Below are 13,625 nucleotides of genomic sequence, written 5' to 3'. Positions count from 1 at the left end.
ACAGTAACAGCTGAGTAATTCTTGAAGATTTCCTTTGCGGTACCTTCCTCTGGAGTGAGCCGGGTGGATTTAGGAACTTCTCGGAGTAGTTGGACCATTTTAATTGCTCTTGATTGTCCCTCTTGAGTTGTTTTATGACTAAGTTTTCTGGCTGTCATGGAAATCGACAGCACAAAGGCGATGCCTGTGTCGGAAGGCAGTTTAAGCATGGCACAACTAGTCTACTTGACTTGCTAATGATCAAAACTCTTTCTAAACTGCTGTGGCAGGCTGCCACTTATAGATTTATCATTATCTATAATTAGCGTGTTGGTACAGGAGAACGTAATCACCTTGAACAGATAAGTGTTTTCAAGGAGATTAGAGAGGATCTTTAGGTAAGTATTAATTCATCGAAGATTGGCATTGGCTCCTGTGATCGATGCTCCCGATGAGTGTTGTCTTCTCCAAGCAGCTTTCTCGTATTTTTAAGAGCTTGATTTTCCTGTTGTCTCCTCTGTGGGTTTGGTCCGTCACCCGTTATTCAGGGGTTCGGTGTCTGAAGAGCCTTCAGCAGTGCTTCTGTGGTCACGGGGTGTAGCAGTTAAGGCGACGCCAAATGCAGAAGGAAAACCATTTCACTCTGTGGCTGTTTGTGAGTCGGTCATTGTTGTGAAGTGAAAAGCTTCTCACCAGAAAGTAGCTCCCCTGCTGGGTCTGCTCTTAGAGGAATGATGGGTGCCCGGGGGCAGTTTAGCTGCCTTGTCTGTATTATCCTGCTAAGGTGGAGAGCATGGGCAGAGCTGTTTCCCGGAGCAGCATTCTTCACTAGCTTTGTTGATCCAGCAGTTAACTCTTGGTTAGCGTTTTAAGGGCTTGAGCACAAGCCAGAGGAGTTTTTTTCCTGCTTCTTGTACAGAGACTGCAGCTGAAAGCTGAGGCAGTGAGTTCAGGAAGGAGCTTGAAACCCACTGCTGATACTAGAGCTGTGGAGAAATCGAGGACTTCCAGAAGACACCTCTGGGATCCAGTGCCCACTCAATGTGGGGCCACCCTGTGAGGTTGCTCAGGACCTTGAGCTGCTGAGGTTTGAGTGTCTCTGAGGTACGAGATTACACAGCCTCTCCGGCCCCTCTTCCAGTGTTGGACCACCCTGGGGGAAAAATGTTTCCTTATATTTAGCTTGTACAGAGTAGAAGGAGGAGCGAGATAGACTCTTGGGGAATGATTTTTATGACAGCTTGTGCCTCCACAGACACAGAAGTAGCTGAATGTCTTTGTCATCCTTGGGGTGTTGGAGCACGGAGGTTTAACGGCCAGCCCCGTAGCTGCATGGCGACTTTGAGCTGCTCGTTTTTCATCAGCGTTTTAATAATTCATGTTTGGAACAGTCATCTTGTTTTAGCACGATACCCGCTTTGTCCGTGTGGTGCTTTGTTGATCTTTGTTCCTCCTTTGCCCGTTTTTGACGAAGCTCCTTCTCTGTGCTGTGTCACTGGGGACGCAGTGCTCGCGGGCTCCGTTGGGGCACGGCGCGGCAGAGCAGCACTCGAGCGCTGCCGTGGTGCGAGGCGGCGATGCTCTTTGCTGGGCTGCTTGTTGCAGGCTTGACTGCTCTGCTCCCAGTTCAGTGCAGCGGTGGGGGAGTCGGGCTCCCTGGACTCCAAACAGCAACTGCTGCTGACGCTGCAGGAGACCTTAATCCGTAAGGGTGTTCTCATGACGGCCTGATTACTAGCGCTGTGTGAGGATTTTTTGATCTGTTCCTTCCGTTGTAGTATTCTGTCTGCTTCTCTTTGCTGGTTGCAAACTGCCGGTAGGAGCTATGAACTGTCTTGACGCTTTATTTCTAGCCCTCTGGTCTTAAATCCAGTATACTGGCCCAAATGCTTCATTTGTTGAAACTGCAGCAGAAGTGGTTTGTCTTGTGCAGAGCTAAAATTTTGAGAGGGGCCGCGTTCTGGTTTTGTGCGGCTTGACTGCAGCCGGCATCGCTGTCTGAAGGTCGATTGCGTGGTGAACTTCCAGGTAGCGTCGCTAACACTGCAGCTTTAGTTCCTGGAGCTGCTGCAGGTATGAAGCATGTCTGTGGGCTCATGTCTGTCAAGCTGCTCGGGTGCTTACGGGAGAGTAAGATGCCTGTCAGCCGTTTCTGGTCTCAATTGTTCTGGGTTTTCTTGCTGGAGAACACGTAGGTGTAGTTACACCTTTGCTGTGGCCTTCCTCCATTGTCCTCTGCAAGGGCAGGGGAAGGTCGCTGCTCTGGTCCTGCGTTTCTCCCCCATGTTGCTGGTAGCTGCTGCTCAGCTCTGCCTTTTGCAGCTGAAGGCTTGCGTGGGCTGGCTGCTGCTTGGTGACAGCGGTGGCTTTGCTCACCTCTTGGGAGAAATTGTTGTCAGCCGGTTGCCGGTCTTCCTTCGGTGCGTGCTGCTGGGCACGCTCGAGGAGCGATACGGCTGTGTCTTCTGGGCCGGGCCCGCAGAGGTGACTGGCATCACCTGCCTTTTGGCTGTAGCTCCTATGCCTCTTTTTTCCAGCGTGCTATGTATTCAGCTCTGACTTCGCTTGCTCCAGTTACAGGTTTAAATTCGTGCTTGCATGGTCTGTCATCGTCTGTACCCACAGTGAGTCACTGGTGAGGGAGCTGATCTTTCTTGTCAGAAGTAATGTGAGAAACCTGCTGTGTTTCCCTTTTAACCTACCTGATTTCCTCCAGAAAAGGAGTTTTCACTCAGTGCGACAGTGCAGCGTTTATGTTGCAAACCTGCACTGGGTAGGAAAAACTTCTCTGCACCAAGTTAGATCAGTAGAGACGTCCTTTGTTAACGATGGGCACTGGGGACGCGGGATCCTTCCCAAAGATGTCCGCCTGCACTTTGCAATCAACAACTATTTCTAGATTAAATTCATACATATTCACTCCATACAATACATATTCAATGTCATTCTCTCGATGGTTGGTTCTTCTTTTCTCACTTCTGATGCAAATTAGCGCGCAGCCTCTGTGTAGCCTTCTGTTGTTCCCTTGTGAGTAGAGGGTATAATTTGGGCAGGTGGACCGTGAGTCGGAGGGCTCGACCACTCCTCGAATGGACCGTGTTTGGTCAGGGAACATGTCCTGGGCTCGCAGGCTCTTGGCTCGTACCTGCTTTGGTCACAATTCGAAGATTATACACAATGGGTACCATCATAAACCCTGTCTTGCAGACAGCTTGGACTGCAACAGACTGTCCTTGTTTCTAACCACGAATAGATCATTGGTTAATGAATATCTCAGGCCTGGAATTTTACAGGGGTAGGCTAGCAGCATTGGCAATACCGATTGTATTTTATATTTGATCATTTATTCCATTTGAGACTTACTTTCCCAATGTAATCATTAGTTTCTCCTATTAATATTCACTAATTAGAATTCTTGATATTCCGATCAAGATGGGAAAAGTAAGGGTATTTCTAAGCAGTATCCTAAAATCCTAAATCTGGTGATTCCTGCAACATTTAGAGCACTGTAACTTCCTTCTGAAGGATTTGGACTGTCATTACGCTTTTCTGTATTGTTTTGTGCCTACATATCAGTTGCACTGTTGCTGGGTAACTTCCTCGAGTAATTTCAGGTAACAAGTGTGCAGCGATAGCGGAGCCCTTGGCTTCTTGTAGTCTCTTCAGAACTAGTGCTGATGGCCAACAACTCGGGTGGTCACCTTGAAACGTGAGTTGTCCCAGCCTGCTATCTGGAGGGCCAGCAGCTCGCCGTGCCGTGCCATCCTGGAGGTTTGTTCCCTTAATAGGATGGTGCCTCAAGCCCCGAGCGAACTGGAGGGGTTCTGTTTCCCTTCGGGTCCTCATTGTGCGGTTCAATTATTTTAATCGTTCCTGTGGCACCTGGGCAGGGATCTTTCTACATTGATATCAGCCTTTGTTTGGTTTGGATCTAAAAGCTTGTTGAATAATGAATGACGTCCTATTTCTCTGCCTGAGGACTGCAGGCTGGGCAGAGGGAGTTAAAACTGGAGGATGACGGAGCTGGCTGGGCTTGTTGCTCTGGGGTCAGTGACTGCTGACTCACCCAGGCGTGTGTGCAGACCAGCGCTGCGCCTTCAGCCTGTGTGGGGATCAACCTGGGAATTAAACATGCAGATTGGAAGGGGGGTGCTGCAGGCCGGTGGCGTGATTCGTGATTCGCTTGGCAGTGGCCGTGCTGGGATAAAAGCAGAACCCGTCTCCTTGGTCCCATTCCGGGCGCTCACACGATTGGCTTCACCTTGGGGAGCGGGAGGGCAGTTCGGGGGCGCGGGTTGTGGCGCTGGGGCAGCCCGGCCTCCCGCTGTCCCCAGGGGATGCTGCTCATCGCTGTGTGACGCGGCTGCACGCTGCGCTGGCTGCTGGCGAGCTGGGTGGCGCAGGTCACAGGGCTCGCGTGGGCAGCCGTGGAGTTTCTGCAGCGTCAGCAGTATTGCCTGGCTTGCGGGCACGTGTTGGAAACGAGCGTGTGTTCGCCCTGCATCCAGCATCCTTCCTTTCCACTAATTTGGGCCAAGCTCGTTTGCGATCAGCTTTACTGTGTGGTGTTTGTTTTTCCTTTTTAATCTTTTATCTGACTCTTCAAGGATATTTGTGCTTTGAAATCGTGACCGGGTAGATGTATGTCCCTACAGTGACTCAGGGGGAGGTCCTTCCTTCCCTACAAATAGCCTTAATTCTCCAAATCTTTCTAGATGGAGCGCCCTGTCTGGGCCCGCATGGCAGTTTAAAGCAGCTTCTGCAATGCCTGGGAAGCTAAGTCTGGTGAAGTGGGAGCCTGTGCCTTTCTCTTTTCCTTCTTCAGCACAAAGCAGCGATTCTTAGTGTGTTATTAATAGCTAGAGCAGGTTTCTGCAAAGTATTTTGTAAGGAACAAAGCAGGAAAATGTTGTCCTTTACGCCTACTGCTTGCATATTACTGCTGTACGCTTAAGATCTTCTTTAGGCTTGTTGATCGGTACCGGTACCTAAACACTGCAGCTTTGTGGTCTTTTAGAGAACAGCAAACTGCTTCTCTCCGTGGTGTCGCTGTCAGATAGAGGGGCTTGCAGGAGTAACCCTGGACGGGCAGCAAAGCTCCTTTGGGAAGATGCTTGACCTCCTGTGGCCGGGGTGTGCGTTCAGGTTCCTTGCTCGGTTCCTTCAGGGATGCTCCCGGCTGCGTTCGGTGACGTTGGGCTGTAAGCGCAGCCGCGTTTTCAGAAGTGTGGTGTTGGGCGCTTCCCAGCCGACTCGGTGCTTTGTGCCTGTCACTCATCCGACCACAGAATTAGAGTATTTGTCACAGCAGAAAATATCCGTGGTGACTAATTCGCCAGTTGTGTCAATCTTCGTGATTTGTGAAGTTTCTCTTTTTCTGTGAAATGCACAGGGGTGGTTCCACAAACTTTTTTTTTCAGGTCTTCTGCAACTGTCAGGAGTCATGGCTCTTCTTGGAAACGTGTGAAAAATACACCGGTCCCAGTTCAGAAGATGGGGTGAGTTTGGGTGTATTCGGCTGCAGAATGGGCACGGGTGACTGAGCTGTGCTCGTGCCAGTAGGACAGAGACATGCCCCTTATCTCCAGGTGGACTGTGCATGGATGGGGATTACAGGGTTAAATAAGCACCTTTTTGTCTGAAAAATGTGGAGATGATGTGCAGCAGGTGGGGGTGCCACCTGTGCCTGCAGCTTCTTCAGAGTTAGTGAAGTCAAGTTTCAGCCTTTGGTTGGAAAGTCCCTTTTGGAGGCGCCTGGATGGGAGTGCTTGGGTGGTGCTGCATGGCGAGGTGTCAGGGCTGTGCACTTCAGAAGCCCCATCCTCTGTTTCTAAAAGACTGAGACCTTCCAGCTTTGCTGTTTCCAAGCGTGTGTGTTACTGTGCCCGATGCTGGATGCTGTTTATCCACCGGTTATTGTTCCCCAGTTACCGCTTTGGGGAGGGCAGGAGAGCTGCGTGGGCAGAGTGCCTGGTGGGAGGAGCTGCGTGGGGAGGTCTCCAAAGGCGAAGCGAGGAGAGCTGAGCGGGGCTCGCAGGGCGTTGGGGCTGTACAGGTAACCCGTGGTTGGCTGCGTCCTCCTGGGCCTCGCGTGCTGCCGCCTCCGCTCGCCCCACGGCGGAGAGACCCCTCACGACGGGGGGAGGTGGGCCGGGCCGGGCTGCGGGGTACGTCCCTGCGGTCTGGGGCTCTTCTGTGCCTCGAGCTCGGAAATGAGCAGGATCCGCTCATGCACCTGAAAAGCCACTCTGGGGAGGAATGGGGACACTGGTGCTTTTGGCACGGCTTGAACCGTGCAGGCGCACTGTGCGCTCGGCGTTGGTTCTAAAGTTGATTTTTTTAATAGTGCTGAGAGTTTGGCTTTGTAAAAGCTAGTGTTACTCCTCCAGCCCTTCCAGCTCTCAATTCCTGTGCTGCTTGTGGCTGTACTGTGGTTTTTTTTTTTTTAAATCAGTACAGTTTTATTCTCTAAAGTTGTAAATTGGCCCCTAAATTGCGGGAAGGACCTCTGCCTGAGACTGGGACAGCATGAGGATTGGCAGGCCAATAGAAATGCAGGTCTGAAATTCATGGTGTGATTTAACTGTGGTTTACTGGTATATCATGATTTTATTAGCTTATAATAAATGTAGTGTTTTGCTGAGACTCTTGGGGAGGTAAAGACCTGATTGGGTTTCTGATCCCTTTAGGAGTGGGATTTGCTTAGGAGCTGAAAGAGAGGAATTTTACTATTTTCTTACCTCTTTGCTTTTGGCTGTGTAGTCTCTGGGATGTCCCAGCTGTGGTGCTGCCCTCGAACTGTTCTCCAAGGAGCCTGTAGGTAAACTTTGAGTATGCGCTGGATGAGGCATCGACCTCTTCCTCTCTGTCCCTTTCTTTTACACCACAAGAAAAGCAGTAAAGACTTCTGCTGGCAAGTGGAAAACCTATGGATGCAAGCTCTCTGGAAGTTTAGTTTTAAATTTGGAGGTTGGCTTGCAGAGATCTAGCAAGTGGTCCTTTGTTGCCCTGTGATAAGCCAGTTTTTTTCCTCCTTGCAGCCTGTAGGCATCAAGCTCTGAACAGTCACCTCTAAGTACCTTTGGATGATGCAGCACTGTATCTCAGCACAGATAAGGTCTGTAATTACTGGATTGGACTGAATTCTGCTTCACATCTGCAGCCCTAAGCCGCCTTTACGGTGCGGTAGGGGAATGTCTCTCGGGCTGCCCGTGTCTGATATCCTCCATTTTGGGGACATCACAGGTTAATATATTACCTGTCATCCCCTCCTTTAGAGAGAGCGTAAAGCACGTGCCGTGGGAACGAGACTGACTTTGTCAGGATTTTCCATTTGATTTCCAATTGCACAATACCTGTAACAGGCTTAGTGATTCTGGAGTGAAATTCTGCCGCCAGTGTGGATGGGGCACTGCGAGCTTTAGGAGAGAATCCCTACGGATGCTGCGGGGAGGCAGTGGCGCATTTATAGGGAAGCACCGGGAGCGTGGCAGGGAAGCTTTGCTCCGTAACGTGACTGCTGTGCCCTGGGTTGCACAGGGTAAGGCTGGAGGGTTGTACCGGGAGTAGGAGCCGCATAATCTTCAACGTAGTGTGGTTTTAATGTTGTGAACTTGATCTGGGGCATTTCTACGATGAAGACTTACAGTTTCTGTCGTTTTAGGAAGAATTTGTAAAGTAACTAGCTTAAATGCCCACAGCAAGCTGACTGCTCATCATAGCAGGCGTTGCCCTGGAGCAGGGCATCGTCACAGGTATGGAGGGAAACGACATTTTTGTCTTACATTCAACACCCCATTCTTTAAATATTTTTGCTGTTTTTCATTTGCCTTGTGAAGGAAATAAGTTAAATCTAGCAAGCCCTTTGTCCCGTGTGTCATGTAAGTGAGCTCCACTGTTAGCATTAGGCGTATTTTTAATTTACAAATTGTGGTTAATGTATGGAACTGCTGTTGATTTTATGTCCAGCTAACCAAGTGTTAATAACCCATGGGGTTATTACCAGTAAACCCACGGACTGCCAGCAGGAATGCCTTTAAACGTATTCACTGCCCAGGTAAGACTGTGGGAGAAGGTTTTGTTGATCAGAGTTTTATGCTGCCCAAACCTGGGATCGATACCTTGCGCAGTGGCTGGCAGCAGGGTGTTGGTGGCTTCAGGTCTGGAGTTAGAGCCTAAGATGTGCAGAAGACTTGATGGAGAAAGTGTTGTTAGGTGAGCTTGTGCCTCCCTCCTGCTGCCACATCGGTGGAGGTTCCCTGGTGGGAATTGCTTGAAGAAAATAAGCTGTGGTGCGTCAAGTCTTGCATCAAAAAACCCTCTTTGCTTTCCAAGGTGAGGCTGGAGGAGGCTTCAGAGGACATGCAAGAGTTGTATGTGAATTATTGATATTTAGCTTGTCATGTGTGTCTGGGACTGCTGCCTCTTTTCCCCACCAAGTACATCTTTGTCAGACAGAAGAACAGTACAAAACGCAAGACCTAAGCCTGTTGTGGGAGCTGCCAGTTGAGACATGGTGGGCTTATAGGCCGGTGGGGTTTGCTTGGTGTTGCAAAGCTGTCTTTTGCCCTCAATGTTTCTGCTGTAGTTGCTGATGGGAGGTTTGTTGGCTTTGTACAGGACGAAAAGAAAGACCACATCGTGGTGGTAATGTGTGGTGTGTTGAGGGTGAGTTTATAGCCTAGGGATGTAAACCTAGCAGAAATGCTTAAAGCCACTGTCCAGTTTCAGTGCACTCCTGTGACTGAAATGAGTGAAGGCACATCGTACTACTCGGTGCGAAGTGCACCTCTTACCTTGTTGCTGAGGTCTAAAACTGAACTGTTCCCAGCCCAGTCCCTGTGATGGGAACGGCTGGACATGGGCTGTCGGGCACTCGGGGTGGAGGTTTTTAACGATCTTTGTGAAGCACGAGGGCCTGGACCTGCAGTGAGGCTTTGGGACCTGCTGGCAAAACCCTTCTGCTTCCCAAGAGCCTGAGCTGGGTGGGCTGGGGTGGGTCGCCTGGCTGAGCAAAGCACCTGTTTGTGCCAGAGGTGGTTTTGCTCGTTAGCTGCTTGTTTGTCTTTGTGGTACATGTACAACAGGCTTCTGTGGAAGTCCCTCGGCTTCCCAAAGTGGCTGCTGAAATGAAAGGTAGTGACTTTGAAGAAAGTGCTGGTGCGGCTTTTGTGTCTGTGAGCCTTGCCTGTGTGAAGGAGAGGGATGGGAAGGGGTGGTGGGTTTGACCCTGGTTTGATGCCCGGTGCCCTGGACAGGGGAGAGAAAGATATAACAGGCTCATGGGTCAAGATAAGGACGGGGAGATCGCTCGGCATTGACTGTCATGGTAAAACAGACTTGACTTGGGGAAAAAATGGAATTTATTACCAATCAGCTCAGAGAGGAGTAGTGAGAAATAAAACCAAGTCTTGAAATACCTTCCCCCCCCAGCCCTCCCTTCTTCCCGGGCTTAACTTTGTTCCCGATTTCTCTCCCTCCTCCGCCCCGAGCGGCGCAGGGGACAGGGAATGGGGGTTGGGGTCAGTTCATCACCCTGTTGTTTTCTGCTGCTCCTTCCTCCCCAGGGGGAGGGCTCCTGCCATGCTTCCCCTGCTCCAATGTGGGATCCCTTCTCATGGCAGACAGTCCTCCGTGACTGCTCCAGCGTGAGTCCTTCCCACGGGTTCAGTTCTCCATGAACTGCTCCAGCGCGGGTCTCCTCCATGGGGTGCCGTCCTTCAGGAACCGACTGCTCCAGCATGAGCCTCCCCCACGGGGTCACCGGCAGCAAACCTGCTCCAGCGTGGGCTGCTCTCTCTCCACGGGCCACAGGTCCTGCCAGGAGCCTGCTCTGGTGCAGGCTTCCCACGGGTCACAGCCTCCGTCAGGCACCCACCTACTCCAGTATGAGGTCTTCCATGGGCTGCAGGCGGAGATCTGCTCCACCGCCCACGGGCTGCAGGGGCACAGCATATATATATATACACACACACAAACTATATATATATACATAAACCCTAAATTTCATACCTTGCTCTAACCATTGTAACCTTTTTCTGTGCTTCATCCTTGATTGGCTTGATTGGCCCTGATGAGCAGCGTTCATCTAGGTAGGCTGATGGCAACGAAAATGTACCTGTTCAGGAAGAGGTCTTGAGACATTAATGCTGAAAGACTTGCTCTGGGCATTCAGTCTTGCAGGTGAAGCGGCTGAGATGTTAGGTCTGTCCAGAACTGGTTGGCCAAGGTCACTTGGGCATCTCGAGGATTTGATCCAAGAGATCTGCTTGTGGAAATCACGGGCCAGTAAGCAGTTAAGTCTCCATTTCTATTTTAAAAAAAGCTCTTGGCATCTCCAGCAGCTGAAAAGCCAGCTGCCAATTTTTTTTTTCTGTTTGGGTAGTGGATAGGGAATGGGAAAGATCGTACGTTGCGTCATGCTGCCCCATGCACTCGCATTGCAGGCATGTTTTAAGATCCTGCTTGTGTTTTCCCCATTTCATCAGTTTTTACGGAAAAAATTGCTGTTCACTGCATTGCTAACCTCTGCACTCCTTAGGAGCACATCATCGAAGGACGATCTGGTCATTTCATAGATAATGGTGATCGTGGAGGTACCTGGTCTACATAAGTGTCCCTTACAGTTTTCAAGTTCATTCTCCCTTCTTCTGCTGAGACTTGGGTAGCACTTTTAAGCCCCTTCTGACCAACTTGAATCGGTTCAGAAACGCAGGCAGCTGCGTACGCTGATCTCTGTGAGGGAGAGGTAATTGCTACCCGAAGTAGGATATGCTGATTGTAGAGCTGAACACGTTTTTTGTCACAGAATAAAGTTTCTGGGTGGTTGCAGGAGGCCTCAGAAGTTGCTGTTGTCCGCTGACACTGAGTATTTGCCTCGAGCGGAAGCAGCTGCTCCTCATGTTTGGTGAGAAAAGGCGGCTGGATGAACCGCTCTCCAAAGCTACGCTGGAAACCAGCCTTCACGCTGTGCCGTACACAAACCTGTAGCAAGGCAGTTGCTAAACTGAAGACTTCACAGCCAAGGGCTGAGAAGCAACAGTTAAATCGGGTTTTAAATGTGAAGTTTTAGCTTCGTCGTCTTGTCCCCAGGCCTTAAAATAGAGGAGGAAATACGTCTATGCAACCATGCGGGTTTTGCATCTAGATGCCTATCCATAAGAAATATTTCATACAGAAAGAAATTCTGTGCTGTAATTTTAACGTTGTTTGAAAGTTAGCAAAAAGTCAGACATGCGATGACTTCAAAGTGATGTTCAAGGTCACGGGCCATAATTCGTGAAATGTCTCTGAAGAAAATTTGTTTGGTGCTGAAAATATTAATGTTGATGGTAACTTGCATAAAGAGAGCAAAAAATTGTGTGGAAAAATTCTTGGAAGCAAGCTCTTCTATCCACACTTGATCCCGGACAGACTGGGTAGGTCTTGTGCTCAAAGCAAATACACCCCTAAATTCTACAGTCTGAAAAAACAGGGTGTTTTTACCAATCTGAATAATGTGAGTATGAAAGCACATCAATGGGATAGGAATGAAAATTGGGTCTTAATGCTGACTGTGCTGTGCCCTGTGCGCTCTTATGTTCTTGGACGTGGTGGTGAGAACATACAAACGTGAGCTGACTATGGCTGATCTTTATTCTGATCGTTTAACGCGATTCCCAAGGGCTGGAGGACCAGTAAAAACTTAAAAGCAGAGGCTGTAACAAGAAAAATTACTGCTTGAGGCTGTCATCTGCTGTATCGCATTTATTTCAGTGTTCTTATGAAGTAAGAGCATTTGTCAAATTAACCTTGTGTATGGTCATTTGTTGTTAGTTCTTCCTTAAAAATGGGCTACCAAGCATGTAAGTCATGCATCGCTCAGGTCTTAGTTTATACTAACTGCTGTGGAGGTGATGGGATCTGGACCAGAGCTGCCGTAAACTTGGGATTGATGCAGTAAACTCCACAGCAGTACTGACGGCAAATCTTCATGGTTTTTCCCCTCTGGCTCTTTAGCATTTTTGCTTGGAAGGTAATGAAACTAGTAAACTGGGTGCTTCCTCTAGCATTTTTAGAAGAGGTGAACAGGGTTTCTGAGAGGGTTCTCCTGAACGCTGCGTGTCCGCCTGCCTCCTGCGAAGCCGTCGGTGTCCCCGCTGGGCTGTGAGCTCCGGGCTCTGTCTGGCGGTTGCAGTTTGGCACTTTCTCATAGGTGTTTGTGGTACCAGAACATAGCCCTGAACCGAGTTTTATCTTAGAATCACAGAATGGTTTGGGTGGGAAGGGACCTTAAAGATGATCTACTCCACCCCCCTACCATGGGCAGCGACACCTTCCACCAGAGCAGGTCGCTCCCAGCCCCATCCAGCCTGGCCTTGAGCCCTGCCAGGGAGGGGGCAGCCACAGCTGCTCTGGGCAGCCTGGGCCAGGGCCTCACCGCCCCCACAGGGAAGGATTTCTTCCTAGTATCTCATCTCAATCTCTCCTCTTTCAGTTTGAAACCATTACTGCTTGTCCCATCACTACCCTCCCTGATCAGGAGTCCCTCCCCACCTTTCCTGCAGCCCCTTTCAGCACTGAAGGCCGCTCTAAGGTCTCCCCGGAGCCTTCTCCTCTCCAGGCTGAACACCCCCAGCTCTCCCAGCCTGTCCTCACAGGGGAGCTGCTCCAGCCCCCTGAGCATCTTCATGGCCTCCTCTGGACCCACTTGAGCAGCTCCATGTCTGTCTTGTGCTGGGGGCCCCAGAGCTGGATGCAGCCCTGCAGGGGGGGTGTCACCAGAGCAGAGGGGCAGAATCCCCTCCCTCGCCCTGCTGCCCACGCTGCTCTGGGTGCAGCCCAGGATGTGGTTGGTTTTCTGGGCTGCGAGCGCACGTTGCTGGGTCACGTTCAGTTTTTCACCCACCAGCACCCCCAAGCCCTTCTCCCCAGGGCTGCTCTCGATCCACTCATCCCCCAGCCTGTGTCTGTGCTTGGGATGGCCCGGCCCGGGTGCAGGACCTTGAGCTTGGCCTTGTTGAACTCCATGAGGTCTGCACAGTCCCACCTCTCCAGCCTGTCCAGGTCCCTCTGGATGGGCTCCCTTCCCTCCAGCGTGCCAACCGCACCATACAGCTTGGTGTCATCAGCAAACTGGCTGAGGGTGGGCTCGATCCCACTGTCTGTGTTGCTGACAAAGATGTTAAACAACACCGGTCCCAATACCGACCCTTGAGGAATGCCACTCGTCACTGGTCTCCAATTGGACATCGAGCCGTTGACCGTGACTCTTAGAGTGCGACTCTCTGGGAACCACATCTGGGCGACTGGTCAGAGAAGAGCCTGCATGGGAGGAGGTCCAGTGCATTCCAAATACAGGTGAGGGAGTGCTGAGGGCTAAAGACAACTCTCTCTGTTTTCCCCAGAAGCTTTTTGTCGTCATGCCTAGTTGCGTTGCAGTCATCGGCAATGTTGTTGCAGGAGATGCAGCTCTGTGTGCAGAGCCCAGCTCGCTGCAGCCTTCCCCCTGCCTGGCTGTACGTCAGCGGCTTTGCTAAAGCTGCTGACCTTGTGTTTTCTGGTTTTTGGCTGAGATGGACAACTGTGTGTGATGTCTGCTCTGTCAGCTGCGGGCTGAGTGCCGTAAAGGGCACCCTTCGTACTCTGGTACGCTCTTACGGGGTTTC

The 13,625-nt window shown here is 50.6% G+C and overlaps 1 protein-coding gene across 3 annotated transcripts in view; it reads left to right on the top strand.

The window, feature by feature from the left end:
* LOC147414267 (oxysterol-binding protein 2-like) overlaps positions 1–13,625 on the top strand; it is a 120,145-nt gene that overhangs the window by 3,275 nt on the left and 103,245 nt on the right. For 2 of the 3 annotated variants that reach the window (XM_086473936.1, XM_086473938.1), the window contains exon 2: positions 5,400–5,477. The exons of the other annotated variant lie outside the window; for it this stretch is intronic. In XM_086473936.1, the coding sequence (XP_086330062.1) occupies positions 5,400–5,477 (78 nt within the window). The remainder of the gene's footprint in view (positions 1–5,399; positions 5,478–13,625) is intronic. 3 annotated transcript variants of the gene reach the window in all.

This window comes from Leptosomus discolor, chromosome 16, assembly GCF_034619465.1.
Source record: "Leptosomus discolor isolate bLepDis1 chromosome 16, bLepDis1.hap2, whole genome shotgun sequence".
Taxonomy (NCBI): domain Eukaryota; kingdom Metazoa; phylum Chordata; class Aves; order Leptosomiformes; family Leptosomidae; genus Leptosomus; species Leptosomus discolor.
Note: the sequence above shows the minus strand (reverse complement) of the source record. Positions and strands in the feature narration are given on the sequence as shown.